This window comes from Vidua macroura, chromosome 13, assembly GCF_024509145.1.
Source record: "Vidua macroura isolate BioBank_ID:100142 chromosome 13, ASM2450914v1, whole genome shotgun sequence".
NCBI classification, from domain to species: Eukaryota; Metazoa; Chordata; class Aves; order Passeriformes; family Viduidae; genus Vidua; species Vidua macroura.
In genome coordinates this window covers 9,274,697-9,300,398 of record NC_071583.1, presented here as the reverse complement: position 1 = coordinate 9,300,398, position 25,702 = coordinate 9,274,697, and the positions used below count along the sequence as shown (strand labels likewise).

At 63.7% G+C, this 25,702-nt stretch overlaps 2 protein-coding genes across 4 annotated transcripts; both read left to right on the top strand.

Moving 5' to 3' along the window:
• Positions 1–1,029: 1,029 nt before the first annotated feature.
• LOC128814056 (laminin subunit beta-1-like) lies at positions 1,030–15,218 on the top strand. 3 transcript variants are annotated; one of them, XM_053989614.1, is made up of 35 exons: positions 1,030–1,086; positions 3,238–3,287; positions 3,788–3,963; positions 4,068–4,191; positions 4,301–4,374; positions 4,481–4,669; positions 4,747–4,810; positions 4,885–5,090; positions 5,171–5,291; positions 5,489–5,677; positions 5,803–5,982; positions 6,365–6,477; positions 6,595–6,674; positions 6,926–7,082; positions 7,278–7,430; positions 7,530–7,688; positions 7,770–7,891; positions 8,014–8,134; positions 8,611–8,797; positions 8,984–9,127; positions 9,566–9,797; positions 10,169–10,332; positions 10,421–10,645; positions 11,054–11,268; positions 11,354–11,450; positions 11,912–12,290; positions 12,374–12,558; positions 12,630–12,859; positions 12,945–13,148; positions 13,502–13,646; positions 13,732–13,939; positions 14,028–14,169; positions 14,385–14,561; positions 14,652–14,808; positions 14,949–15,218. In XM_053989614.1, the coding sequence occupies exons 2-35, from the start codon at positions 3,257–3,259 to the stop codon at positions 15,080–15,082; spliced, it is 5,484 nt and encodes a 1,827-aa protein (XP_053845589.1). In that variant the 5' UTR covers positions 1,030–1,086; positions 3,238–3,256; the 3' UTR covers positions 15,083–15,218. The 3 variants fall into 3 exon arrangements, with proteins under 3 accessions (XP_053845589.1, XP_053845590.1, XP_053845588.1); XM_053989615.1 differs by lacking the exon at positions 1,030–1,086 and adding an exon at positions 1,468–1,587; XM_053989613.1 differs by lacking the exon at positions 1,030–1,086 and having other exon boundaries at positions 2,413–3,287.
• Positions 15,219–15,388: 170 nt separating this feature from the next.
• On the top strand, positions 15,389–25,680 carry LAMB2 (laminin subunit beta 2). Its single transcript, XM_053989489.1, has 33 exons — positions 15,389–15,568; positions 15,744–15,907; positions 15,999–16,134; positions 16,326–16,399; positions 16,501–16,689; positions 16,765–16,828; positions 17,725–17,927; positions 18,015–18,135; positions 18,437–18,625; positions 18,696–18,875; positions 18,952–19,064; positions 19,154–19,233; positions 19,311–19,446; positions 19,621–19,776; positions 19,888–20,015; positions 20,097–20,214; positions 20,330–20,522; positions 20,597–20,740; positions 20,847–21,078; positions 21,162–21,325; positions 21,405–21,626; positions 22,172–22,386; positions 22,479–22,575; positions 22,644–23,016; positions 23,088–23,272; positions 23,349–23,590; positions 23,658–23,861; positions 23,954–24,098; positions 24,402–24,609; positions 24,690–24,831; positions 24,921–25,097; positions 25,172–25,331; positions 25,416–25,680. The coding sequence occupies exons 1-33, from the start codon at positions 15,511–15,513 to the stop codon at positions 25,550–25,552; spliced, it is 5,349 nt and encodes a 1,782-aa protein (XP_053845464.1). The 5' UTR covers positions 15,389–15,510; the 3' UTR covers positions 25,553–25,680.
• Positions 25,681–25,702: the final 22 nt, after the last annotated feature.

Below are 25,702 nucleotides of genomic sequence, written 5' to 3'. Positions count from 1 at the left end.
CGGGAAAGTGTTGGCTGCCTGCTGCGTGCACGGAAGTCTGTCCAAGCAGGGCTGGCCAGGCGTGAGAGGCTACCCCTGGAGCTCAGGGGCTCTGCCGAGGATGGGGGGGTGGGGGGGGGGAGGGCCTCTGTGTCGCTGCAAGAGTGCCCTGATCACTGCTGAAAGGTGCTGGGGGAACGAGGCTGTGGGCACCTCAGCGGGGGATGCTCGGCAGCGTTGAGACGCTGATGATGGAGGGCAGAGCTGCTGGCAGATCTCTGGCCATGGAGCTGCCCCCGGACAGGCCATCTCCCCGGGCAGTCCCGGGCCACCCCCACGCTTTCAGCTCTGGGGCAGAGGAAGGGATTGCAGCTTGGCATGGAAAGTCAGAGAAGCCTTCAGGAGGTGCCTGGACATGGGCTGGGATACCTCTCTCGTCCTTCACATCCCACTGAGAATCCCTCCCTCACACTTTTGCTTCACTTTTCAAGGCCAGAGATTCTGTTACAGTTGCCTTTATCGGGCCTCTTTGGATCTCCTCAGAGCAGATAAGGTTTGCTTGGCAAGATCCCTTGACCTAGACAGGCTGGCCAGTGCTAATGGCTCTTTATCAGCTCATCTCCTGCCAGCTCTTCCAGCTCAGAAGGTGGTAGTGGTACCTGACCACCAGCCTGCACTGCTGGACCCTTGCCGGGCACAGCCTGGCCCCTCTTCCAGGCTTCCAAGTGCCTTGCATGGCTATGGGGAGCTGGTAGTGCACTGTGCACAGCATCTCTTGTCCTGCTGAGGTGCCTGGCTGTCTCAGGGTGTCCCTGGGGGCGTGGGTTTTGGCATCCCTATGGCTGAGAGCTGCTTCTTTGTCTGTCCATGACCTTGTTTGGCAGCGGGTGGCCAGAGCGTGGCCTTGGCGTGGAGAGCACACAGCTCCTCTTCCTTCCTTTGCCCTCGGCCTTGGCTAATAAAAGGCACTATTCCTGCGTGACAGCGAGGTCTCTGTGGAACCCGGCCCTGGTGCACAGCCGTGCTCCCTGCAGGGCTCCAGGGCTGCCGGCTCAGCACCCAGCCCGGCCAGTCCAGAGGATCCCTGACAGCACCGACCAGCACAGGGTGAGTGGGGCATGGCGGTGCCCACAGTGCCAGCACTGGCTGTGAACAGGATCCATCTGGCATGAGTACCGGGTAGTGCAGTGCAGGGCTTCTGGTACTGCTGCTAGAGATGTGTCCTGAAGAGGCACAGACGGGCCCGTGCAGTGCGGGGCGAGTCCCAGCCAGGCTGCCTGTCTCAGCAGCCCCACGTGCTGCACAACCGGGCACAGCAGCCCTGTGGGAATGCTGTGCCTTCTCCCGGCCAGCCTAGGTACGGGACACTGCTGTGTCACACGTGGGCCACCGCCGGCGTGTACCTTCCTCTGCCTCACCTTGGCTAAAGCTCGGTGCGGGCAGGTCCCTCCCCTCGCCTGGCACGGCTGCCGGAGGAGGAGACAGGCACCGGCCGCCCTCCTCCAGGAACAGCAGCTGAGCCCAGCCCGAGCCCAGCGGGCCTCCGACTCCGCAGCCCACCCGGGCCACCGGCCACCTGCCCAGCACCCCAGGCTCCCACGGGCACAGGTAGGAGCCGGTGCGCCGTAGGGGAGACCCTGGGCACGGCATAGCACTGGGGCATGGCACAGCCCTTGGCACACGGCACACCTCCATGGCACGGGCTGGGAGCTGGCAGCTGGCATGAGGCAGCACACAGGGAAGGAGCTGTGGGGTCCTTTGGCAGTGACAGGTTGGGTACCCCCACCCCTGCCATGCGTTTCTTGTGGCTGACGTGTGCCGGACTTTGCCCAGGGAGCTTCAGCAGTGGGGAGGGACAAGGTACCTTGGGAGGGACGTTCCCATCCGGCAGCATCGTCGCCGTGCCCGGGTGAGTTCATGGCAGAGCAGATGCCCTGCACGGCTCCACCCTACAGCATAGCCGTGCAGGTGCCTTCGCTATGGGCCATCCCCACCTGAGGCAACGAATGATGCAGTGACCCCTGTGTAGTTGCACCCGCCGGTTCCTGGAGCATCAGGCACCCACCGCGCCATGCTGCCCCCCACGCCTCACTGCCAGTGGCGGCAGGCACGTTCCTGCCGCGCCGTGCCGGGAGCCCAGGGAACGCGGTGCCTCCGGCTCGCCAGCCCACGAGGCGCCCTTTTGTTCGCCGGCGGGGCCCACCGTGCGCCTGGGGGCCGGGGCGTGCCCGGGCTGCCGACGCCTGGCCGGCCTGGCCTCCGCGGGCGGGCGGGCGGCGGGGGCCTCCAGGCAGAAGGAATCGGCAGTGACATTCCCGTAGCCTGGAGACCGCCGTCCCTTTCAGCGGGCAGCCCATTTGAATAAGAATCGTACACGGGGAAGGGGGGCCACCAGCCGCCATCCCATCGCTGCCCTTGCCCCAGCTCATTTCTGCGCGCCCAGCCCAGGGGCAGCGGGTCCCACGCCGCCCTCGCCCCTGGCCTTGGTCCCGCCGGACGCCGCAGGACGCCAGGTACAGGGGGTTCGCGGGGCTCGGGGACCCTCGTGCCAGCACGTGGCTCTGCACCACCTTGGCTATCGCCCTGGTATGGCTTCGAGCGGGGCGGGTGCCAGAACGGAGTCGCGGCTTCCCCCGCCGCCCCGAGCCCCCTTGCCCTGGGCTGGCTCCGTGCGGGGGACAGGAGAGATGTGTTTGGGCAGAGCCGAGACCAGGCTTTGATCCAGCACTTGTGAGGCTGGGAGCGGGAAGAACCGGGAGAGAAGGAAACACAAAAGACAGTTCCAACCTAAATTTAACAGTGGGACCCTGGCCAGAGTCAGGGACGCCCTTGCCCAGCCGGCTCCAGCGTTCCTGGCTCCCCTCCCGAGCTGGCCCTGGCCCGGTGCTGGTACACCCCAGGGACACTAGTGACTCTCAGAAGGATAGATCCATTCTGAGCCAGGCAGGATGGGGCATGGCACAGTTCGTGCCAGCCCTGGTGGGGCATAGCATGGCTGTGTGCCTGGATACGTGTGTGACAGTCCCCCAGAGCTGCTCAGGTGGACACTGCATGTCATCCCGGAGGACTTTCAGACTCAACTGCCCCAAATGACCCTCATTCCTCGTGTTGTCCCCGGAAAGCACCAGCATGCCAGTGTGGGGGGGTGCATCCTGGACTGCACAGTCGTGCTAGAGCCAGGAGAGGACAGGCACCAGCCACCCTGCACCGCATGCCATACCCTGCGCCCTATCGCAGTGCTATCTCATGTTCCACCAGGCAGATCCTGTGGTTGCCCATGGACCTCTTGGTGCTTGCTTTCCTCCTGGGTAAGCATTGGCCATGGGGGCACCCTGCATACCCACACTGCTGGGAGCTGTGGTGGTTCAGGGACCCCAGTCTGGGTGGAGGGTGCTGGGCAGTGGAGGTGGTGGCAATGGTGATGCTCCCTGCCTGGCAGCGCCCGTAGCCTGACTGCCACAAAATCCAGCGGGGAATCCAGGCTGCACTAAGCCCTGTCGGGATTAGCAAGCGCCTGACCTGGCTCCTGACTCCCTGCAGCACTTCTCAGCACCCTGGGGCTGTCTGGGCCCACAGGAGCACAGGCAGCCCAGCCCCCCACTCACCCTGCTCTCTGCCCCTGGTCACGAGGCTGCAGCGCTGCTGCCAGCACCTTTCCGGATCATGGAGCTTCATGCTGCATCAGTGGGTCGGGATGCAGGGACGGGATGGGATGGGACAGCTGGGGGTGGGGTGGGTGCATGGGGGAGCAGAGGGTGCCCAGGCATCCCAGTGCAGCCCCCAGCCTGTGCCCTCATGCTCTCTGCAGTCGGGGGACTGGTGGCAGGGGGCAGGCAGGAGCCTGACCTGAGCCATGGCTGCGCCCGCGGCAGCTGCTACCCAGCCACTGGGAACCTGCTGGTGGGGCGAGCCACCCGCCTGAGTGCCACCTCCACCTGTGGGCTGGACGGGCCCCAGGAGTACTGCATCGTCAGCCACCTCCAGGTGAGCCCACCCAGCCCCAGAACAGCTCTGGCATAGACCCATGGAGCCAGGCGCTGGTGTAGCTTCCAGTCGCCCATCCCTGATGGTGCCACTCCCTGGCACAGGACTCGGAGAAATGTTTCACCTGTGACTCACGTGACCCGTCCCTGCCTGAGAGCCACCGCATCGAGAATGTCATTTACCTGAGCGGCCCCCATGACCAACGGACCTGGTGGCAGTCCGAGAATGGTGAGGTCAGGGTGGCAGTGGGGTTGCCCCATATGCATGTGCTGTGGGGCTGCATGGCCATGGGGGTCATTCCCAGCCTCAGCCATCTCTGTCTCTCTCTGTCTCCCAGGTGTGGAGCATGTCAGCATCCGCCTGGACCTGGAGGGCGAGTTCCACTTCACCCACCTCATCATGAAGTTTAAAGTGGGTCCTGGCACATGGATGCCTGGGATGGGATGGAATGGTATGGGACAGGATGGATCTGGAGGGGCTGTGGGTCTGGCCCCCATCCCATCTGGATGTCCTGCAGACCTTCCGCCCCGCGGCCATGCTGGTGGAGCGCTCAGCCGACTTTGGGCGCACCTGGAAGGTTTACCGCTACTTTGCCTACAACTGCTCCAAGCTCTTCCCTGGAATCCCCAACCAGCCCCTGGGGCTTGTGGATGAGGTGCTTTGTGACCAGCGCTACTCTGAGATTGAGCCGTCCAGCCATGGGGAGGTGCGTGGGGATAGGGTGGTGCCAAGCAGGGCCAGGGGTCTGGGTGGAATGGGATCACCCATTCCTTCCTCTCACAGGTCATCTTCAAGGTGCTGGACCCCTCCATCCCTGTAGCAGATCCCTACAGCCCAGACATCCAGGGTATGTCACCGGGCGTGTGGGGGATGCAGGGCTGGCTGGTGTCAGGGCAGGTGCTAACAGTGACACTCCCCCAGACCTGCTTCGTGTCACCAACCTGCGGGTGAACCTCACCAAGCTGCACACGCTGGGGGACAACCTGCTGGACTCACGGCGGGAGGTGCTGCACAAGTACTACTATGCTGTGGATGAACTGGTGCTGCGCGGGAGCTGCTTCTGCCATGGCCACGCTGCCCACTGTGCCCCAGCACCGGGTGCCCCGACACCCTCTGTCCCCGGCATGGTGAGGCGCACGCACCCACCAGCGCAGCATGCTGCCCCATGGGACCTGGCAGCCACACTGAGCTGGGTGCTCCCCCCCAGATCCACGGGCGCTGTGTCTGCGAGCACCACACGCAGGGGCTGAACTGCGAGCGCTGCGAGGATTTCTACCACGACCTGCCCTGGCGCCCGGCCGAGGGCTCCAGCACCAACGCCTGCCGCCGTGAGTGCCAGGGCTGTCAGGATGTGCTGTGCCAAGGGTTTTGGGGTGCTGCAGGATGTACTTTGGGGAGCTTTGCAGTTGTGGTGTTGCATATCAGAGTAAGGGGAATCCAGGCAGGGGAGGTTTGGCACTTGGGGTGCTGCCTGCCAGATGTGGGCTGTGGTGCCACATGCCATGCCATGGTGCTGTCCCTGCAGGCTGTGACTGCAACGAGCACTCACGGCGGTGCCACTTTGACATGGCCGTGTTCCTGGCCACGGGGAACACCAGTGGAGCTGTGTGTGATGACTGCCAGCACAACACCATGGGCCGCCACTGCCACCTCTGCAAGCCCTTCTACTACCGGCACCCTCGCTCCGACATCCGGTCCCCCACTGCCTGTGCCCGTGAGTGTCCTGGGACCCCAGCCCCACAGCTTGTCCCAGCCCTATGGCTCCTGGTGCCAACTGCCCCGGTCTCACAGCTCCTAGTGCCAGCAGCCAGAACTCCTGATGATCCTCTCTCTTGGCAGCGTGTGATTGTGATCCAGCAGGCTCGCTGGATGGAGGTGCCTGCGATGGGCACACGGACGTGGCGCTGGGCATGATTGCGGGGCAGTGCCGCTGCAAGGAGAACGTGGCCGGTCCCCGCTGTGACCGCTGCCGGCACGGCGCCTATGGCCTCAGCCATGGCGACCCACAGGGCTGTCAGCGTGAGCTGGGAACCAGGGATGGCATGGGAGAAGGGATGGGGATGGGGGGATGATGCAGGAATGGGGATGAAGGGGTGAAATTGGAGGGACGGGGAATGAAGGGATGTTGATGGAGGAATAGGGACGGGATGGATGAAGATGGAGGGATGGAGATAGAGGTATGGTGATGGAGGGATGAGGATGGAAAGATCTGGGATAGAAGGATAGAGATGGAAGGATGTAGGATGGAGGGATGTGGCATAGTTGTATGAGAAGGGATGGAGGGATGGTGATGGAGGGATGGGGATGGAAGGGATAAAGATGGATGGATATGGGATGGGGAAGGAGGGCCATGGGCTGCGGTCCCACTGGCACCCCCTCACATGTGCATGTGTGGGGGCAGCATGCAGGTGTGACCCACGGGGTACGGTGGCAGGCAGCTCCCCATGTGACCCCATCAGTGGGGACTGCTACTGCAAACGCTTTGTGGCTGGGCGCTCCTGCAGCCAATGTGTGGTGAGTGCCCCAGCCTGCCCCACACCATACCTGTGGGACTGACTGTCCCCAGCCCCATGCAACCCCCAGGGCTGGGTTGGCCCCACACCTGCCCTACATGTCCCCTCCTCACTGCAGCCCGAGTTCTGGGGTCTGAGCTATGACGTGGGAGGCTGCCGGCCCTGTGCCTGCGACTTCGGGGGAGCCTACAACAACCGGTGGGGCCCAGCACAGCACCTGGAGGGGCAGGGGTGGGGGCGAGAATGGGAACAGGGCTGGGAGTCACACATCAGGGGAGGGAGGGATGGGGACAAGGCTGGGGAAATATGGGGGCTGGGTTGGAGGGAGAAAGAGAGGGATCTCTATCCCCAGAGATGGAGGGATGGGGACAGAAATGGAAGTAGGGATGGATGAAGACACAGACAGACAGACAGAAGGACAGATAAAAGGACAGGATGGTCACCCCCAGGTGCTCCATGGACGATGGGGCATGTCCCTGCCGTCCCCACATCATGGGGCGGCAGTGTGACCAGGTACAACCCGGCTTCTTCTGTGCCCCCCTCGACTACTACACCTATGAGGCCGAGCAGGCCACTGGCCATGGCCACAGCCACCCTCAGCTCCCGGTGAGTCTCCCTGGGGGTCACTGTGCTTGTGCATGGCTGTGACTGTGCACCATGATCCATGCATAGCTGTCGCTGTGCTCTATGCATGGCTGTCACCCTGTCCTGCATGTGGTTGTTACCATGCCCTGTGCATGGCTATCCTTGTGCACGTCTGTCCCTGTGCATGGCCACCATCCCCTGACCCCATCCCTGCAGGGTGCCATTCGGGTGGAGGTGCCCCAGGACTGCCTGGAGTATGACACCAGGGAGCCACCGGGGCGGAAGGGACGCTCACGGCATCAGCGCAGCCCGCTCCGCGCTCCCCAGCCCCCTGTCCCCTCGCGCCGCAGCCGCCAGCAGCCCCCCAAGGTGAGCCCTGGGGTGGTAGGAGAGGGCACAGTGAGGCACTGCAGGGCAGAAGTGTCTGGGGGTAAAGCCAGGGCCAAAGTGTGCCGGTTCCCTGCCCAGCCGGATGTGGAGGAAGTAGTGCGGGACAGTGCCGGGCGCATGGTGACGTGGACAGGCTTGGGGTTCGCCCGGGTGCGGGACGGGGCTGGCCTGACCTTCCGCGTGGACAACGTGCCCTACCCCATGGACTACGAGCTGCTGCTGCGCTATGAGCCCGAGGTAAGCACGGCCACAGCCATGGCCACGGCGTGTATGGCACAGCACAGCACAGCCCTGACACTGCCTTGCCTGTCACCACAGTCAGCTGAAGACTGGGAGGCCGTGGTCAGTGTCAGCTCCCGGGTGCTGCCCACCAGCTCTCGCTGTGGGAACCTGCTGCCCTCCGAGCAGATGTACCGTGAGAGTCTGCCCCACAGCCAGAGGTGCACTGGGATGGGCTGGGGTGGGCTGGCGTTGGGAACAAGGGAGGTGGTTGGGTCCTGCTGCTATCCTTTTGCTGTCTCCATGGCCCTGCTGTGCCCATGCAACACCCGACTCTGTACAGGTACGTGCTGCTGTCCCGGCCCTTCTGCTTTGAGCCCAGCACCCCTTATGAGGTGACCATGCGGCTTCAGCGGGCCGGTGTCACCCAGCGCCACCCTGGTGCCTTCATCCTCATTGACTCGGTGAGGGGGGTCCCACTGCACCTTGTGCCTGAGGCGTGGCAGGGGTGGGATCATGGGCAGGGACAGGGAACCAGATGCTGGAGTGGGAAGAGACTCTCCTCTGGGGATGTACACGAGGTCGGATGGGGATGAGATAGGAGGGGATGGAGATGGGGTGAGATGGGGATGGGGGGAATGGGAAAGTGGATGTTGAAGGGGAAGGGAATATCAATGAGACTGGAGATTTAGATAGAGTTGGGGTTGGCTTAAGGATGTCAGCGTGGAAGGGGATAAGGAAGTTTCTGGGGATGGCAATTTATATGGGAATATCAATGGAGCTGGGGATGTCAGTGGAGCTGGGGCTGTTGATGGAGCTGGAGTAGTTGACCCCAGCAGCATTGGGACTGTCCTGGAGCACATGGATCCAGCCTAGTGGTACATCCCACAGTGGAGGCTGGCTATGCCCCCCAGCCCCATCTCCTCTTCCCTTCCCCCAGTTGGTGCTCCTGCCACGGGTGTCAGAATTGCCAGGGTTCCACGGGGCGGAGGCAGCAGCGCGCCAGGAGGAGCTGGAGCGGTACCAGTGCCTGGAGGTGTTTCGCATGGCCCCCCCCCATCCCCTGGCCCAGGCCTGTGCCCGCCTGGTCTGCAGCGTCTCAGCCCTGATGCACGGCGGGGCACTGCGTGAGTGGGGAGCCTGCAGGGATGGGACCGACAAGTGGGCAGGGGTGGAGCCCTGCCTGGGGCAGTGGGTCAGGATATGCCCATGCCCTTATCATGGTGGGCAGGAGAGCAGTGGCAGGGTGTGGGCAGGGCATGGGCAGGTGCAGACAAGGCAGCCCTGGCCCCATGCTGGTTCTGCTCCCGCAGCCTGCCAGTGTGACCCACAGGGCTCCCGCAGCAGCGAGTGCCAGGTACAAGGCGGGCAGTGTGAGTGCAAGCCCCATGTCATTGGCCGACGCTGTGACCACTGTGCCCCAGGCAGCTATGGCTTTGGGCCCCTGGGATGCACCCGTGAGTAGTGGGATTTTCATCTGCCAGGAATTGCTGTCTCTGCTGTCTGTCTGTCCAGCCATCAGCACCCTCTTCACTGCCCTGTTCACTTGTCTGTCTGGCCCTCTGTCTGTGCATGTGTCCATCTCAGCCCTGCTGTCCTGCAGCCCATGGGTTCAGTCACAGTTATCCATCCATCCATCCATTCATCCATCCATCCATCCATCCATCCATCCATCCATCCATCCATCCATGAGCTCCCTGTGAGCATTGTGCTGTTCTGCACTCTCTCATCTGTCTGTCCACCCATGTTCTTGTGGGCCTATGTGTCCACATGAGCCCTTCTGTACCACAGCCCTTAGAGTGAGCATGTTCTGGGTGCTGGTCCCCTGCCTGTCTGTCTGTCCATCCCTGTGTCCCTGCATCTATGTGCCTGACCTGAGCTGTGCCACCTTGCAGCCTGCACCTGCTCCCCCGAGGGCTCGGTGTCCCAGCTGTGCGACAAAGTGAGTGGGCAGTGCCGGTGCCAGCCTGGCACCGTGGGCCGGCAGTGTGACCAGTGCCACCCCGGCCACTGGGGCTTCCCTGCCTGCCGGCCCTGCCAGTGCAATGGGCACGCCGAGGAGTGCGACCCCCGGACGGGCACCTGCCTGCGCTGCCGCGACCACACCAGCGGACGGCATTGTGAGAGGTGAGCCAAGGCCAAGAGGAGGGGATGGTGTGGCATGGTGTGGCATAGAATGGGGCTGATTCAATGGAGTAGGACAGTATGAGATATGATGGTATTGGATATGTTGGAATGGTGGGATGGATTGAGGTGGGCTGCATAGATATGATGGGATAGATATAATGGGATGGGATGGGATGGGATGGGATGGGATGGCATGGGATGGCATGGTGTAGGATGGGATAGATATAGTGGGATGGGATGGGATGGGATGGATACAATTGGTTAGGATCAGGTGAGATATGATGGTATGGGATTCGATGGAATGGGATGGGACGGTGGGATGATATATGATGGATGGGAGGGACCCATTGGGTGCCCCCTCGTCCTTTCAGGTGCCAGGACGGTTACTATGGGAACCCTGTGCTGGGCTCGGGACAGCAGTGCCGGCCCTGCCCCTGCCCCGGCTACCCTGGCACACGGCATTACCACGGGAGCGCCTGCCATGCGGACGATGAGACACACCACATCGTCTGCCTCTGCGCCCCTGGATACGCAGGTGAGGGCCAGAGCGGGCACACAGGGCATCAGAGACCCCCTGCATTGGGGCTGCAGGACACCAGCACCTATAGCCCCCCTCTCTGCAGGTCCCCGCTGTGACCGCTGCTCCCCTGGTTACTTCGGGGCTCCGGAGATGGAGGGGGGGGAGTGCCGGCCCTGCCAGTGCAACAACAACATCGACGCCAGCGACCCAGAGGGCTGCGACCCCCGCACGGGACAGTGCCTGCGCTGCCTGTACCACACCGCTGGGCCACGCTGTGCCCAGTGTCAGCCGGGCTACTACGGCAACGCCCTGCAGCGCAGCTGCCGGCGTGAGCGGGGCAGGGGGGTCTGCGGGGCTGGGGCTGCACATGGGGTTTGGGATGGGGGGGGTTGAAGTGATGCAAGGGTTCAAGGCAGTGATAAGGTGTGGGGCTGTGGTTGGGTGTGGGGTGATTGAGGTTGGATCAGGGAGAATTTTGGGGTGTTGTGGGGCTAGGGTTCAGGGCCAGGAGATATCTGGGGCTGTTAGACAGGCATGGGGCTGTGCCTGGGCAGGGGACAGGGATCAGGGTTGGTGGGGGTGTTGGGATCAGAAGTGTTGGGGCTGTGCAGGGGTTTGAGGCTAGGCAGACTGGGGGGCACTGGGGTCAGGCAGATTTGGGGTGCTGGGTCCAGCAGCACACTGCCTGAGGAGTGGGTATGGGCTGAGCCCCACATGGCCACCCACCCTTCTGCAGGCTGTGGCTGTGACCCACGGGGTACACTGGCCTCCCACTGCACCGATGGCACCTGTGATTGTGACCGTGGCACAGGAGCCTGTGCCTGCCGCCCCAACGTCGTGGGCAAGAGCTGTGATCGCTGCGCACCCCACTTCTGGAGCCTGGGGGGGGCAAGGGGCTGTGAGCCTTGTGGCTGCCACCCCACACATGCCCTGCACCCTGCCTGTGACACAGTGAGTCCCCTGGCACCCTGGTACAGCTCCACTGCCCTCCTGGAATCTAGTGAGTTGCACAGTGAGCATGACACTGTTGCTGCAGGTGACAGGGCAGTGCCAGTGCCGGCCTGGCTTCGGGGGTCGTGTCTGTTCCCAGTGCCAGGAGCACCACTGGGGAGACCCTGAGCAGGAGTGCAGAGGTGGGAGTACATCCCAGGGACTGGGGGAGCAGAGGCTCCGGGGACAGGGGATATGGGGGGGACTCTGGGTGCATGGTGAGACTCTAGGGAAATGGCGGCCCTGGGGACATGGTGGGAGACTCTGAACGTGGGACACTAAGGAGACAGTGGGACACTGGGGACACAAGGGACTCAGGAGATCTTGGGAATGTGGTGGAACACTGTGGGTGTGGTGGACTTTGGGGAAACAGCAGGGTGCTGGGGACATGGTGGAACACTGAGGACATGGTATGTCTCTGGGGACATGCAGGACTCAGGGGACCCAGAGTACTTGGTGGAACTCTGGGGACAACAGAAGATGCTGGGGATAGATTGGATTCTGGAGACACGGGGGAATATGGTGGGATGCTGGGACATGGTGTCAGTCTGGGGGCATGGGGCTCCATGGGAAGGCTGGGACACACCGCCAACTGTCTCTGCAGCCTGTGAGTGTGAGCCGCTGGGTGCTGAGAGCCCACAGTGCGAGCAGGACAACGGGCAGTGCCGGTGCCGGCTGGGATTCGGGGGGCTGCGCTGTGACCGCTGCCAGCGGGGCTACCAGGAGCCCTTCCCCCACTGCTCGCCCTGCCACCCTTGCTTTGGGCGCTGGGACCTGGCCGTGGGCAGCCTGCGGGAAGGGCTGCAGCGCCTTGGGGCACAGGTGCAGGCACTGAGGGAGGGGGGATCTGCACTCCCACTCAGCCCCCGTCGCCTGCGGGAGCTGGAGGAGGCTCTGGGGCACGTGGAACAGCTGCTGGGAGAGGGAGACAGCCCTGGTAGTCCCCTCCTCGATGGATTGCCCAGGCAGCTGGATGGCACCAGGCAAGTGTACATGTAGGGCTGGGGTGGAGGGACCCCCCTCTTGTCTCCTCCCAAAAGTTTGAAGCCATCCTCCCTACCCAAAGGATGGAGTTGGACAACTTCTGGAAGCACCTCCAAGAGTTGGAGCAACACCTAGACCAGCTGGCGCAGGCGGATATGCAGCACCATGGCCAGCTAGCTGAGCTGAGCCGTGAGCTGGGAGGTCTCAACCGAACCACCTCCCACCTTCAAATCCTCCTCAGCACTGTAGCGGCAGCCGGATTCAGCGGTAGGAGCAACCAGCAAGGTTTGGGTTTGGTGGCAGCCATCCTGGCCAAACCCTAACACCTGCACCCGCAGAGTCTTACCGCAGCATCCTGGCATCGATGGAGGCCTCACGGCAGGCGGAGGTGGTGGCCAATGGCACAGCTGGCGAGCTAAGTAGGGTGCAGATGATGCAGCAGGCAACTGAGCAGGCACTGCAGCAGCGGGGCAATACTTTCCACCGTGGCACAGCCGCAGCCCGGAAATCCTTGCGGGAGACACAAAAACGGGTGATGGGACTCAACGTTGCCAGGATCAATGAGAAGGTGAGAGCAGGACTGGCAGAAGTGGCATGGGCATCACCCGCCATGTAGTGTTGAGCTGCCATTTCCACCATTGGCACCATCACAGATTTGTGGGGCACCCGGAGACCGGAGCTGCAGGCATGCATCTTGTGGAGGAGCCTTGTGCCGAGACCGTGCGGGGACAAGGCATTGCGGTGGCATTGGGTGTGCAGGGGCATTGCCTATCTCAGCTCGAGCCCTGAGCAGTGCCCATAATGCCTCACAGCAGCTGGAGGTGGCATTAGGGCAGCTGGGTGTTGTGGCACAGAAGGTAGGGGTGGTTACTCCATGGCACTTTCTGGGGTCCTCTTGGGTCCCTTTTGTATGTCCTGTTTGTGCCCTTTCCATGCCACTTTGCATGACCCCCTTCTATGTCCTGTTTTTGCCCTTTCCATGCCCCCAAGCATGTTAGCTCTGTATGTGTCTCTTACACCCATTCAGAGATGCCTCTTGTGCCACTTGTGCGCGTGCCCCCTTGGGCCACTGCTGTACCCTCTGTCCTCTTGCACCCCCCTTGCATGCTCCTTTGCAGGCTCACATCTTGTCCCCTCGTACCCCCTGCTCACCCCGAATGCCCCCTTCCGGGGCTGCCCTATGCCCCCTGCTCAGCCCGGTGCCCCTCAGATGCAGGAGGTGCAGGAGCTGGCACGGGGGGCACGCAGCAGGGCAGAGGAGGCGCTGGGGCGCTCTCAGGCCGCCCGCAGCCGTGCAGAGAAGGCGACAGCCCAGCTCCGGGACTTCATCCGCCGAATCAAGGCCTTCTTGGCAGGTAGTGACAGCCCTGGGTGGGCACATGGGCATGGCAGGACTCAGAGAGCCCACCCTGAGCCCACCCTGCTCTCCTGTCCCCACAGAGGAGGGAGCTGACCCAGGCAGCATCGAGCTGGTGGCCCGGCAGGTGCTGAACATCTCCCTGCCCAGCAGCCCTGGACAGATCCAGGAGCTGCTGTGGGAGATGCGGGAGAGCATCAGCCAGCTAGAGGGGGTGGACGCAGTTCTCAACAGCACTGCAGAGGGGCTGGCTGTGGCACGGGATCTGCTGGCACAGGGACAGGAGGCCAGGCAAGTGGTGGGGGCATGCTGGGGCAGGCAGGGGATAGGGTCAGTCCCCGTGCAGTGGCAGGGGCTGGAACTGCCTGTGCTGCTGCAGGGAGCGAGCAGAAGGCATAAGAGATGAGCTGGTGGGGACACAGCAGGCACTGGAGGTGGCACGGACACAGGCGATGACAGCAGGGAGCACCCTGCAGAGTGCCAGGGATGCCATCCAGGTGGCTGAGAACAGAGCCAGGGAGGTGAGGAGCATGGGCTCGGAGAGTGGAGCTGGTACCACTGGGAGTAATGGGACCAATGCTGTGGAGAGCAAGACTGATGCCTTGGGCACATTATGGGTAGGGAGGCTGGCGCTGGGGAAATGTGGCTGACATTGGGCAGGTGCCAGGGCAATGGGGCTGGCACCATGGGCATGGTGGTTGCTGTGCCTGCTGCAGCCGGTGTCCATACCTGCCAGGCGGAGCGCAGGCTGCAGGTGCTGGACAGGAAGGAGTCGCAGGTGCAGAGGCGGCTGCGGGAACTGGCACAGCGCATCACCACCCTGCAGGAGCGCGGCCAGGATGCTCGCCACATGGCCCAGCAAGCCAAGGATGGGGCACAGCGTGCCACCACCACTTCGGGGACGCTTAGCCAGGTGAACTCCATCCCTGCCTGGTTATGCATGGCACCAAGCAGGTACTGGGTGCTGCAGGTACTCAGTCTCACCATGCCCTTGTGCCGCCAGGACCTGGCACAGGTAACACAGCGTTATGTGGTGCTGAAGAACCGGGTGGGCATGCTGGACAGGGTGTCTGGTGGGGCCCTGCAGCGTGTGTCGCAGCTGATGGCAGAGGCCCAAGACCTCCTGGATAAGGCCAGCAACAGCAAGAGGAAGCTGGAAGGTGAGAGGGAGTACATGGTGGGGTATATTTCCTGCCACCTCCACATACATCTTCCTGTGTCCCCCTGGGCCCATCCCACCGGGTGTCCCAATGGTGACATGGTGGGAGGCTGCACTGTGACCATGTTGCCCGTCCCGCAGACCTGGAGCAGCGCTTTGGGGCCAATGAACGGACAATGGCGGCAAAGGTGACACGACTGCAGGCTTTGGAACGGCAGGTCACCGGCCTGTTGCAGGAGATCCGGGAGAGGGCCAACGCTTACGCCACCTGCTAGGGACCACTGGCGGGACCGGGCGCCGGTCCTGCCCCACCGCCCCGCAGGTCCTCGAGCCCGGGAGTCCCGTCCACTCTTCAGGTGCCTTTAGTGCGGGCGCGCCTGCAAATAAAGCCCTAAACTGTGTGTGCCCGTGTCCGATGCCTTCTGCCTAGCCTGCTCCTGCCTCCTCCCGCCTCTCTCGGCCGGCCCGCTCCCCCGCTCCAGCCGGGATCCGCCCCGCGCTTTCCGCGCAGCCCCGAGCGCTGCGCCTGCCGCCAGTTCGGAGGGGCCGGGAGGGACCGGGAAGGGGACCGGGAAGGTACTGGGAACGGGAACGAGAAGGGGAACCGGTGAGTCAGGACAGGACGGGACGGGACCGGCAGGCACCTGCCGAGCGCCCCCTTTGCGCGCCCTTTGCGCCCCTTTCCGTCCCGTCGCGCCCCGCGATGCGGAGCCCGGCGAAGCGGAGCCCCGCCGTCCTCCTGCTGCTGCCGCTGCTGGCCGGTGAGTCCGTGCCCCGCGCCGCAGCGGGGCCGGTGGGCGCCAGGGTCCGGCCCGGCCCCGCCGTCCCGTTTCCGGGCGGTCGCGGAAGGGGCCCCGAGCGCGGCGGGGGGAAACCCGGCCCCGGCCCCCCCCCCCCCCCGCCCCGCAGCGCCCTCAGCCGCCCGCCGCTCCGCAGGGCTGGGGGTGGCCCTGGCCCCCGACTCCCCGCAGGGCTGTGCCCGCGGTAGCTGCTACCCGGCCACCGGGGACTTGCTGGTGGGGCGAGCAGCCCGCCTAAGTGCCACCTCCACCTGCGGGCTGCGCCGGCCCCAGCCCTACTGCATCGTCAGCCACCTCCAGGTGAGTGGGACGGGGCCTGGGAGGGCCAGACGAGGATGAGGGGCACGGGACAGGGTTGGGGACATACGTCATTGAGCCTGCCAACTCGCAGGAGGAGAAAAAGTGCTTCATCTGCGACTCGCGGCGGCCCTACGATGCCCGCACCAACACCAACAGCCACCGCATCGAGAATGTGGTCACCAGCTTTGCCCCTCGCCCCAAGAAAGCCTGGTGGCAGTCAGAGAACGGTGAGTAATGGGTGGGGATGGTGGAGCATCCTGTCCTGTCCCGGGGGGCTCTCCTTCCCTTCCTCCCACACTAAGGAAGTGTGACTCAGCCTGTGGCCATGGCCACTCCCCTGGACCACTGCCAGGTAGGGGGGACGAACCCCTGGGACCTGTGAGTGGGTGCTTCCACTTGTCACACTTGTCACCCCTAGGTGTGGAGCACGTCAGCATCCAGCTGGACCTGGAGGCTGAGTTCCACTTCACCCATCTCATCATGACCTTCAAGGTGGGTCGCAGTGTGTGGGTATCCAGGCTGGGACAGGACTGGATGGAACACGCCCTCAGGGACTGTGGGGCTAGCTCCTGTCCCACCTGGGTGTCTTGCAGACCTTCCGCCCCGCGGCCATGCTGGTGGAGCGCTCAGCTGACTTTGGGCAGACCTGGAAGGTGTATCGCTACTTCGCCTACGACTGCGCTGCTTCTTTTCCCCACATCCCCCATGGGCCCCCACGCCGCATTGATGATGTCGTCTGCGAGTCCCGCTACTCTGACATTGAGCCCTCCACTGAGGGGGAGGTGAGACCCTAGTAGTGTCCCAGGAGAGTCAGGGGATCCCCTGCACTTCTCTCATCACCTTGCTGTTCCTTCCAGGTCATCTACCGGGTGCTGGACCCTGCCATCCCCATCCGGGACCCCTACAGCCCTTCCATCCAAAGTGAGTTGCCAGCCATCTGGGCTCCTGCTTGGCTGCTCTATTTTGGGCATAGCTATTTTGGCTGCACTCTCCCTGCTCTGGGCCCTACACAGGGATCAGGACCTGATCCCAAGTCTGCGGGGTCTTGGACCCCTCTGCACCCTGCCCTGTGAGAGCAGCTGAAGGTCAGGATGCATTGGGTTAAATGGAGGAGGATGGCTGTGCCACGGCTGAGTCCAGCACCAGCTGTGGTTCGAGATGGGGAGTCAGGCTGGGCACGGGACACAGTGGGTTAATCACCCACCCAAGGCTAAATTTAGACTGGGAGCAGGAGGGGAGGAATCTGCAGGGCAGGGCTGCTGGGAAACTGCAGTTCTGGGAAAGCCATCCTGTCTTCCCAAGGCCCCCAGGCTGCGTGAACCAGGCACAGCCATCTCCTGGGAATGGCCCCCAATGGTGTGTGCCCTGAGACACGTTAAGGTGCTGTGCCAAGGGTGTTGTTCTGCACTGGTGGGGTCCCAGCCTGCCTCTGCTGTGGGAATGCAGAGCCCACGCACAGCCAGACTCTGCACAGCTACGTGTGTGGGAGCTGAACCCCCACAGCTACGTACAGCCCAGCCTGGCCACATGCAACCACGTGCCTGTGAGCCAAACCATGCACAGCCCCGGGCCAATACTGTGTGATATAGAAAAGCACAACAGACCAGCCTGATATTGTGCAGCCCTGCATGGACGCCCCATGCCATGCATGGCCCATCCCAGCCGTGCCCAGCAAAGCAGAGCCGTGCCCAGCTCCTGTGAACCACCCACAGCCTCCTGTGCCATGCACAGCCCAGCCCAGCTGTGCCCGGCAGAGGGGAGCTGTGCATAGATGTGCCCAGCCACCCTGTGCCAACAGGGGTCTCTCCCTACCCTAGACCTGTTGCGTGTCACCAACCTGCGGGTGAACCTCACCAAGCTGCACACGCTGGGGGACAACCTGCTGGACTCACGGCGGGAGATCCGGGAGAAGTACTACTACGCGCTCTACGAGCTGGTGATGCGCGGGAACTGCTTCTGCTACGGGCACGCTTCTGAGTGCGCTCCGCTCAGCGGGGCCCCTGCCACCGCCGATGGCATGGTAGGGCAAGCCAGGCCTGTGTGCCCTGCTGGAGCTGGGTAGCTGTGTCGCCTAGTCCCGCAGCCCCTCACCGTGGCATCCTGGTAGGTGCACGGGCGCTGTGTCTGCAAACACCACACGCAGGGGCTGAACTGTGAGCGCTGCGAGGACTTCTACCAAGACCTGCCCTGGCGCCCGGCCGAGGGCTCCAGCACCAACGCCTGTCGCCGTGAGTGCCCCTGCTGGCACCAGCTCCTGGCACAATGATCCCGGTGCCAGAGCTGCCAGGCCATGCTGTGGCAGAGGTTTTGGGGTGCTGTACAGTGGGATGTGGTTTGGTGGTGACTGGCATCGTGCAGACTGGCTGAGGGTGTCTGGGGTGCCAGAGCTGTACTTTGGGGAGGTTTGGGATTGTGGTGCTGCATGTCATAGCAAGGAGAGCCTAGGCAGGGGAGGTTTGGCACTTGGGGTGCTGCCTGCCAGATGTGGGCTGTGGTGCCACATGCCATGCCATGGTGCTGTCCCTGCAGGCTGTGACTGCAACGAGCACTCACGGCGGTGCCACTTTGACATGGCCGTGTTCCTGGCCACGGGGAACACCAGTGGAGCTGTGTGTGATGGCTGCCAGCACAACACCATGGGCCGTCGCTGTCACCTCTGCAAGCCCTTCTACTACAAGGACCCCACCAAGGACCTGCGGGACCCCGCGGTGTGCCGAGGTCAGTGTGTGACAGGCTGTGCAGGGTGGTGCCTTGGTGGTCACAGTGCTCACCCTGCCTGTCTCCCCAGCCTGCGACTGTGACCCTGAGGGTTCTCTGGATGGTGGGCTGTGTGACAGTGCTGATGACCCAGCCAGGGGCCTGATTGCGGGGCAGTGCCGCTGCAAGGAGCATGTGGCTGGCGCCCGCTGCGACCGCTGCAAACCCGGCTTCTTCGGCCTCAGCACCGACAACCCGCAAGGCTGCCGGAGTAGGTACCAGGGTGGCACCTACTGGGGTCAGGTATGTGGTTTGGCATTGCTGGAAACTGCTGGCTCTCCATGTAGGGTGCCAGTGTGACCCCCGTGGCACAGTGGCTGATGGCAGCCGGTGTGACCCTGTCAGTGGGGAGTGCTTCTGCAAGCGGCTGGTGACCGGGCGCAGCTGCAACCAGTGCCTGGTGAGTGGGGCTGTGCCACGGCCCATGCACAGTGCTCAGGACTATAGTGCACAGACAGCTGCTCTTTAACACTCTGTGACCCTCTGCAGCCCGAGCACTGGGGACTGAGCCATGACCTCCCAGGCTGCCGGCCCTGTGACTGCGATGTGGGAGGTGCCCGCAACAACCTGTGAGTCTTTGTGGGGATGCAGAGGGCAAGGGCCACCCCTCCTGGCATCAGGGCTCATGGTGCTGCTGGACTATCAGGTGTGCCATGGGGACGGGGCAGTGCCAGTGCCGCAGCCATGTGATAGGACGACAGTGTGAACAGGTGGAGGCCGGTTTCTACCGCATCAACCTGGATCATTACACCTATGAGGCGGAGGATGCACGGCTGCATCAGGTAAGGAGTGAAGGTGTCCCTGGGGAGGACATCAGGCAGAGTAGTGCAGTGGGTGCCCCTTTGCAGGGTGCCCAGACCAGCAGGCAGTGGTCTTCCTCCCTACTCAGGGCAGAGCAGTGTCTGCTGGCCAAGGTGATTTTTAGGGTCCCATCTCACAACACCTGCTTGCACCAGGGCTCAGTGGTGGAGCGTGAGCCTCCCCGAGACCATCCAGCTTCCTGGACAGGGACAGGCTTTGCCCGCATGCTGGAAGGCGGCTGGGTGGAGTTTCATGTGAGTGATGTGCCTTTCTCCACCGAGTATGATGTGGTCATCCGCTATGAGCCCCAGGTGAGCGCCAGATGGTGAAGCCAGCAGTGTGATATATTGCCAGACTGGGAGGTAGTGGTGGGGAGTTCCAGATGGTGAGGCTTTTTAACACTGCCCCTTCTTGGCTGCTAGCACCCAGAGGCCTGGCAGGAGGTGGGGCTGAAGGTGCTGCGCCCTAGCCCTGTCTCTGCCAGCAGCCCTTGTGGAAACACCATCCCTGCCGATGACCAGCTCTCCACCAGCCTCCCCTCCGGTGCCAGGTAAACACCTCAGTAGGGCTGGGCTTGCTAGGGCTCACTGGAGGCACATGGCTGCCCTTGCTCTGTTTTGCCCCCATCTAGGTATGTGGTGCTGTCCCAGCCCATCTGTCTGGAGCAGGGTGTCTCCTACACACTCCGCCTGGAACTGGGCTGTGCTGCTGCTCATCAGGATTCCACTGCCAGTGTGCTCATCGATTCGGTGAGGGGCAGACAGGCAGTGGGATGGGGGATAGCAACCCTTCAGGGGCATGGAATGCAGCCATAGGAAGCACAGGGAGAGAGGGACATGACGTCCCACTGACTTTGCCCTGCAGCTGGTGCTCCTGCCCCGTTACTCCTCACTGGAGATGTTCATTGCGGGTGACCCCAACTCTATGGAGCGCCGGGAAACCTTTGAGCGGTACCACTGTGCCCAGCCTTTCCATGCTGCAGGGCCCTCGCCTGTGGCTGAGCCTTGCTCCAGCCTCCTGCACAGCCTCTCGGCCATCCTGCATGACGGGGCGCTGTGTGAGTACAGCCGCACACCCTGTCCTGCACCCTGTCCCACAGCAGCTGACGCTGACCCTGCTCTCTGCCTACAGCCTGCCTCTGCGATCCCCAGGGCTCGCTCAGTGCTGAATGCCAGCCCCAGGGTGGGCAGTGCCAATGCAAACCCAACGTCATGGGACGGCGCTGTCACCGCTGCTCTCCAGGAACCTTTGGCTTTGGGCCTGGCGGATGCCGACGTGAGTGCCAGTGGGAAAGGAGCCTGGGCATCCCAGGGCTGGGGGCATGGGGAAGGGATGCTCTCTACAGCTCGGGGGCAGACACTGTGGGTGCTGTGCTTTCCAGCATGCCAGTGCAGCCGTGAGGGTTCAGTGAGCACCATCTGCGATAGCACCACCGGGCAGTGCCCCTGCCGTGAAGGCACCCATGGCCCACGTTGTGACCGCTGCCAGCCCGGCCACTGGGGCTTCCCTGTCTGCCGGCCCTGCCAGTGCAATGGGCACGCTGAGAACTGTGACCCTCGGACAGGCAGCTGCCTGCGCTGCCGTGACCACACAGATGGTGAAAGGTGCCAGAGGTAGGTGGGGTACGTGGCCAGACTGGGGCAGGGTGCTGCCAGCAGCCCAGCAGCCCCGGCTTCTGCTGACCTCCTGCCTGCAGGTGCGCAGCCGGACACTTTGGGAACCCAGCGCTTGGCTCCGGGCAGCACTGCCGGCCCTGCCCCTGTCCTGAGGGGCCCAGCACCCCCCGCCACTTCGCTGCCTCCTGCTACCAAGACAGCCGCTCCCAGCAGGTCGTCTGCCACTGCAGCCCTGGGTACACAGGTGGGTACCTGCCACGGCACTCTCAGTGCCTTCTGGGGTGCCCTGTCCCCAGGCACTGCCCAGCGCTCTGTGTCAGCAGGTTCCCGCTGTGATGAGTGTGCCCCTGGGTACTATGGGGACCCTCTGCAGGGCGGGCGCTGCCTGCCCTGCCAGTGCCACGATAACATCGACGTGACGGACCCAGAGGCGTGCGACCGGCGCACAGGGCAGTGCCTGCGCTGCCTCTACAACACCGCAGGGCCCCACTGCGCCGAGTGCCAGCCCGGCTTCTATGGAGATGCCACAAGACACAGCTGCAGGCGTGAGTACCCACTGCCATGCCAAGACAGACTTGTCTCCAGGGCCTGACACGTCTCTGGGGACAATGTGCACCAATGGCTGCCCCTGCTCGTGCACAGGGCTGTGGAGTCCCTGCAGCCCTGCCCTGTAACAGGGTTGTCTCCTCTGCCCAGGCCCAGCACTGTGGCCCAGTCCCTGTCCCCAAGTCCAACTTATTTCATCCCATCTATATCCTATTCTCATACCCATTCTCATCCCCATTGCCATCCCAATCCCCTGCTATCCATCGTCCCCATCCTGTTCTTATTCCTGTTCTATCCTGACCCTGGTCCCATCTCCATCCCATCCCTACCAGTGGTCCTCATGCTGTGCACATTCCACCTCCATCCAGTCCCCACCCCATCCTTGCCCAATCTCTGTCTCCATCCTGCTTCCACACTCATCCATCATCATACAACTCCTGCTCTGTCCCCATCAGAACTTCCATCCCATCTCCATCCCAATCTTATTCCCATCCTTGTCTTCATTCCTTCATCTCTATCTCTGCTCAGTGCCTCTTGGTTCCAGGTTGCTCCTGCAACCCCCTGGGCACTGATGCCAGCACCTGTGGGCCCCAGCAGTGCCACTGTGACAGGCACAGCGGGCAGTGCCACTGCTTGCCCCATGTGGAGGGCCAGAGCTGTGACCGCTGCAGCCCCAACTACTGGAACCTGGCCAGCGGGCAAGGCTGCCAGCCTTGCGCCTGCCACCCCCAGCACTCCCTGACACCCACCTGCAACCAGGTGAGACACGACAGGGACAGGGGCTGGGGGGATGGGATGGGGCTGGGGGTGTGCTGCAGCAGTGCCAGCCTCGGCCATGCCATGTCTGTCAGTTCACAGGGCAGTGCTCCTGCCGGCCAGGCTTTGGTGGCCGGACTTGCACCGACTGCCAGGAGCACCACTGGGGCGACCCACGGCAGCAGTGCCGAGGTGAGAGCCGGTGCCAGTGGGGGGACCACAGTGGACCCAATGGTGCCCTGACACTACTTTCCCTGCAGCCTGTGACTGTGACCCCCGTGGCATAGCCAGTGCCCAATGCCACCGCAGCAGTGGCCACTGCGACTGCCGGCCTGGCATCTCTGGAGTCCGCTGTGACCAGTGTGCCCGAGGCTTTGCTGGCACCTTCCCTGCCTGCCAGCCCTGCCATCCCTGCTTCGGGGACTGGGACCGTGTGGTGCAGGACCTGGCCGCCCGTACCCGAGCGCTGGCAGAGCGGGCCAGCCTCCTGCAGCACACCGGGGCTGCTGGCGCCTTCGAGGGCACCTTCCGTCAGCTGGAGGAGAACCTGGCCACTGTACGTGATGTGGTGGCCACCCGCAACACCACGGCTGCTACCGCTGCCCACTTGACACACACCATGGAGGGGCTGCGGTGAGCACTTGGCACAGGACACGGCTCCCAGGGTGGCCGTAGGGGCAGCTTTTCACCCCCTTCCTTTGCAGGCGGCAGATTGAGGAGGCAACTGAGAGGCTGACACGGGTGGAAGGGGAGCTGACGGCTGCTCAGGATGCTAACTTCAATGCCAGCCATGTGCTGAACACTGTGGACCGGGGCGCCCGCGCCCTCAACCACAGCCTGCAGGACTTGGAACAACGGCTGCACACCCTCAAGACCTCCAATTTCCTTGGTGAGTCACACCACAGAGCCAGGCCAGGGTGGTCAGGCCATGGCCAGGGGTCTGACAGTGTCCCTGCCCCCGCCAGGTGCCTATGACAGTATTCGCCAGTCCTATAAGGAGTCACAGGAGGCCGAGCGCCAGGCGGACGCCTCCACCCGTGCCGTGCCCAGCCCTGTCAGCATCTCGGCAGCCACTCGCCACCGCACTGAGCAGCTCCTGGCCAGCCAGCGGGATGACTTCAATCGCCACAATGCAGCCAGCCGGCGGGCACTGATGGACCTGGCAGCAAGGGCACAGGCACTGAGCCTGCACCCGCTCAACGAGAAGGTGGGACGTAGGGAGGGAACTGGGGGAATGGCACCCAGAACTGCCCTGATCCCGTGCCGCCTTGCAGGTCTGCGGTGTGGTGGGAGATGTGCCCTGTGCTGAGAGCCCTTGTGGGGGTGCCGGGTGCCGGGATGAGGATGGGGGACGACGCTGCGGTGGTCTGAGCTGTGGTGGAGCCGTGTCCAAGGCTGACAGTGCTCTCGACCGGGCACGCCATGCCCAGGAGGAGCTGCGTCAGGCTGCCAGCGACATGGCCCAGCTATCCCACAAGGTGTGTGGCACATGGGTGCTGGTGGGATCTGGTGGCACAGCCACGCTCTGCAGCCCTTGGGGCTGGCACCAAGGGTCTCTGCCCGTGCTCAGGTGGCAGAGGCCAAGGGGAAGGCAGACGAAGCCCGGTTGCGAGCGCAGGCAGCCCTGGACAAGGCGAACCAGACCAGGGCCCGTGTGGAGAGCTCCAACAAGGAGCTGAGGGAGCTAATCAGCCATGTCAAGGCCTTCCTGAGCCGTGAGTGCCGGCATGCCGGGAGGGCTGGCCACCCCTACCCAGGGCTTTGTGGCTCTGCACCTGCACCACACTGCACCGACCCTGCACTGCGCTGCACTGCATTGTTCCGACACTGCATGTGGGCTGTGCCACCCCTGCCCCATGCTGCATTGCATGGTCCTTGCCCTGCCCCAACCATCCTGTGCCCTCCAGCCATCTCTGGCCCCCCCGTGCCCTGTCCCATGTTCCCCTCTGCCCTTTGGTCTGCCTGCCCCCTCCACCCTGGCGTGCTGTAGGGAACACACTGACTGCTTCCACCTGCAGAGGAGGGGGCTGATCCTGAGAGCATTGAGGTGGTAGCCAGTCGGGTACTGGAGCTGTCACTCCCCGCTGCACCGGACCAGATCCACCGCCTGGCCGAGGAGATCAAGACGCGGGTGCGCAGCCTGGCCAGCGTGGATGCCATCCTGGAGCAGACAGCCAGTGATGTGCAGCAGGCTGGGCAGCTTCTGCAGGATGCCCAGCGGGCCAGGTGAGCCCAGGGACGTGAAGACACAATCCCTCCGAGGACCCCAGCCGGGGCTATGCTGAGGCCTTGCTGTGCGGCCGCAGGTCACGGGCAGAGGGAGTGCGGGGCACGGCCGAGGCAGTGCGGCAGGCGCTGGAGGAGGCGCGGCAAGCCCAGGGCATGGCTGAGCAGGCACTGCAGCAAGCTGCCGGTGACATCCAGCACAGCGAGAGTGCCCTCAGCATGGTAAGAGCCCCGTCCCTATGACCACGGGACCCCATCCCCACCTTGTGATCAGAGCAACCACACCAAACTCCCATGCCACCCATCTCCAGATGCAGACCCAGACAGGAAGTGCAGAGCAGCAGCTGGCAGGTGCCATGGAGCAGATCGGGCTCCTGGACAGGCAGACCGATGCCCTGAAGGTGAAACGTGCAAACAACAGCCTGGCAGCCACACGTGCCCAGGAGGCGGCCAGCAGTGCGCGGGACCGGGCTGGCGAGGCCAAGCAGGTGGGTGATCAGGGGGCACCAGTGTTAGCCGGGGTCCCCTGGCGATCCTGCTGACCAGCCCCGCTGCCCAGCAGGTGCTGGAGGGGCCACTTCGGGACCGGTACCGGACAGCACAGGAGCTGGTGGAGCACCGGGCGCAGGGCGTGCAGCAGGCGGGCAGCCGGGCACAGCAGTTGCGGGAGGAGGCCGCAGGGCTGCTGCAGGATGCTCAAGGCAAGCTGCAGCGGCTGCGAGGTGAGGCCGGAGGGGGGATGCTGGGGCGGTGGTGGGGGCAGTGGTGGGAGGCCGGGCTGACTCACGTTCTCCCTGTTCCTGCAGCACTGGAGGAGGAGTACGAGCGGAACGAGCGGGTGCTGGATGCCAAAGCAGCCCAGCTGGGAGGGCTGGAGGCCAGAATGAGGGAGGTGCTGGCCACCATCAACCAGCAGGTCCAGATCTACAACACCTGCCAGTGATCCCCCGGAGGGGCCTGGACCCCCCTGGAGCACCCAGCCTCCTGCCGCCCAGCCTCCGCCTGCCCCGCAGCGGTAGGCGGCGTGGGGGCTGCAGGGTACCCCCGTGTGAATAAAGTTGCAGAGCAAGAGCGCCTCACCTCCGCCCCTGCC

Bases quoted from the DNA above. Each gene is read 5' to 3' on its own strand.
- LOC128814056 (XM_053989613.1), top strand. From the start codon at position 3,191: ATGCCATACCCTGCGCCCTATCGCAGTGCTATCTCATGTTCCACCAGG. The intron at 3,288-3,787 runs GTAAGCATTGGC...TGCTCTCTGCAG, and splicing joins GGTGCTTGCTTTCCTCCTGG to TCGGGGGACTGGTGGCAGGG. The intron at 10,333-10,420 runs GTGAGGGCCAGA...CCCTCTCTGCAG, and splicing joins CTGCGCCCCTGGATACGCAG to GTCCCCGCTGTGACCGCTGC.
- LAMB2 (XM_053989489.1), top strand. From the start codon at position 15,511: ATGCGGAGCCCGGCGAAGCGGAGCCCCGCCGTCCTCCTGCTGCTGCCG. The intron at 21,627-22,171 runs GTGAGTACCCAC...TCTTGGTTCCAG, and splicing joins CACAAGACACAGCTGCAGGC to GTTGCTCCTGCAACCCCCTG. The intron at 22,576-22,643 runs GTGAGAGCCGGT...CTTTCCCTGCAG, and splicing joins CCCACGGCAGCAGTGCCGAG to CCTGTGACTGTGACCCCCGT.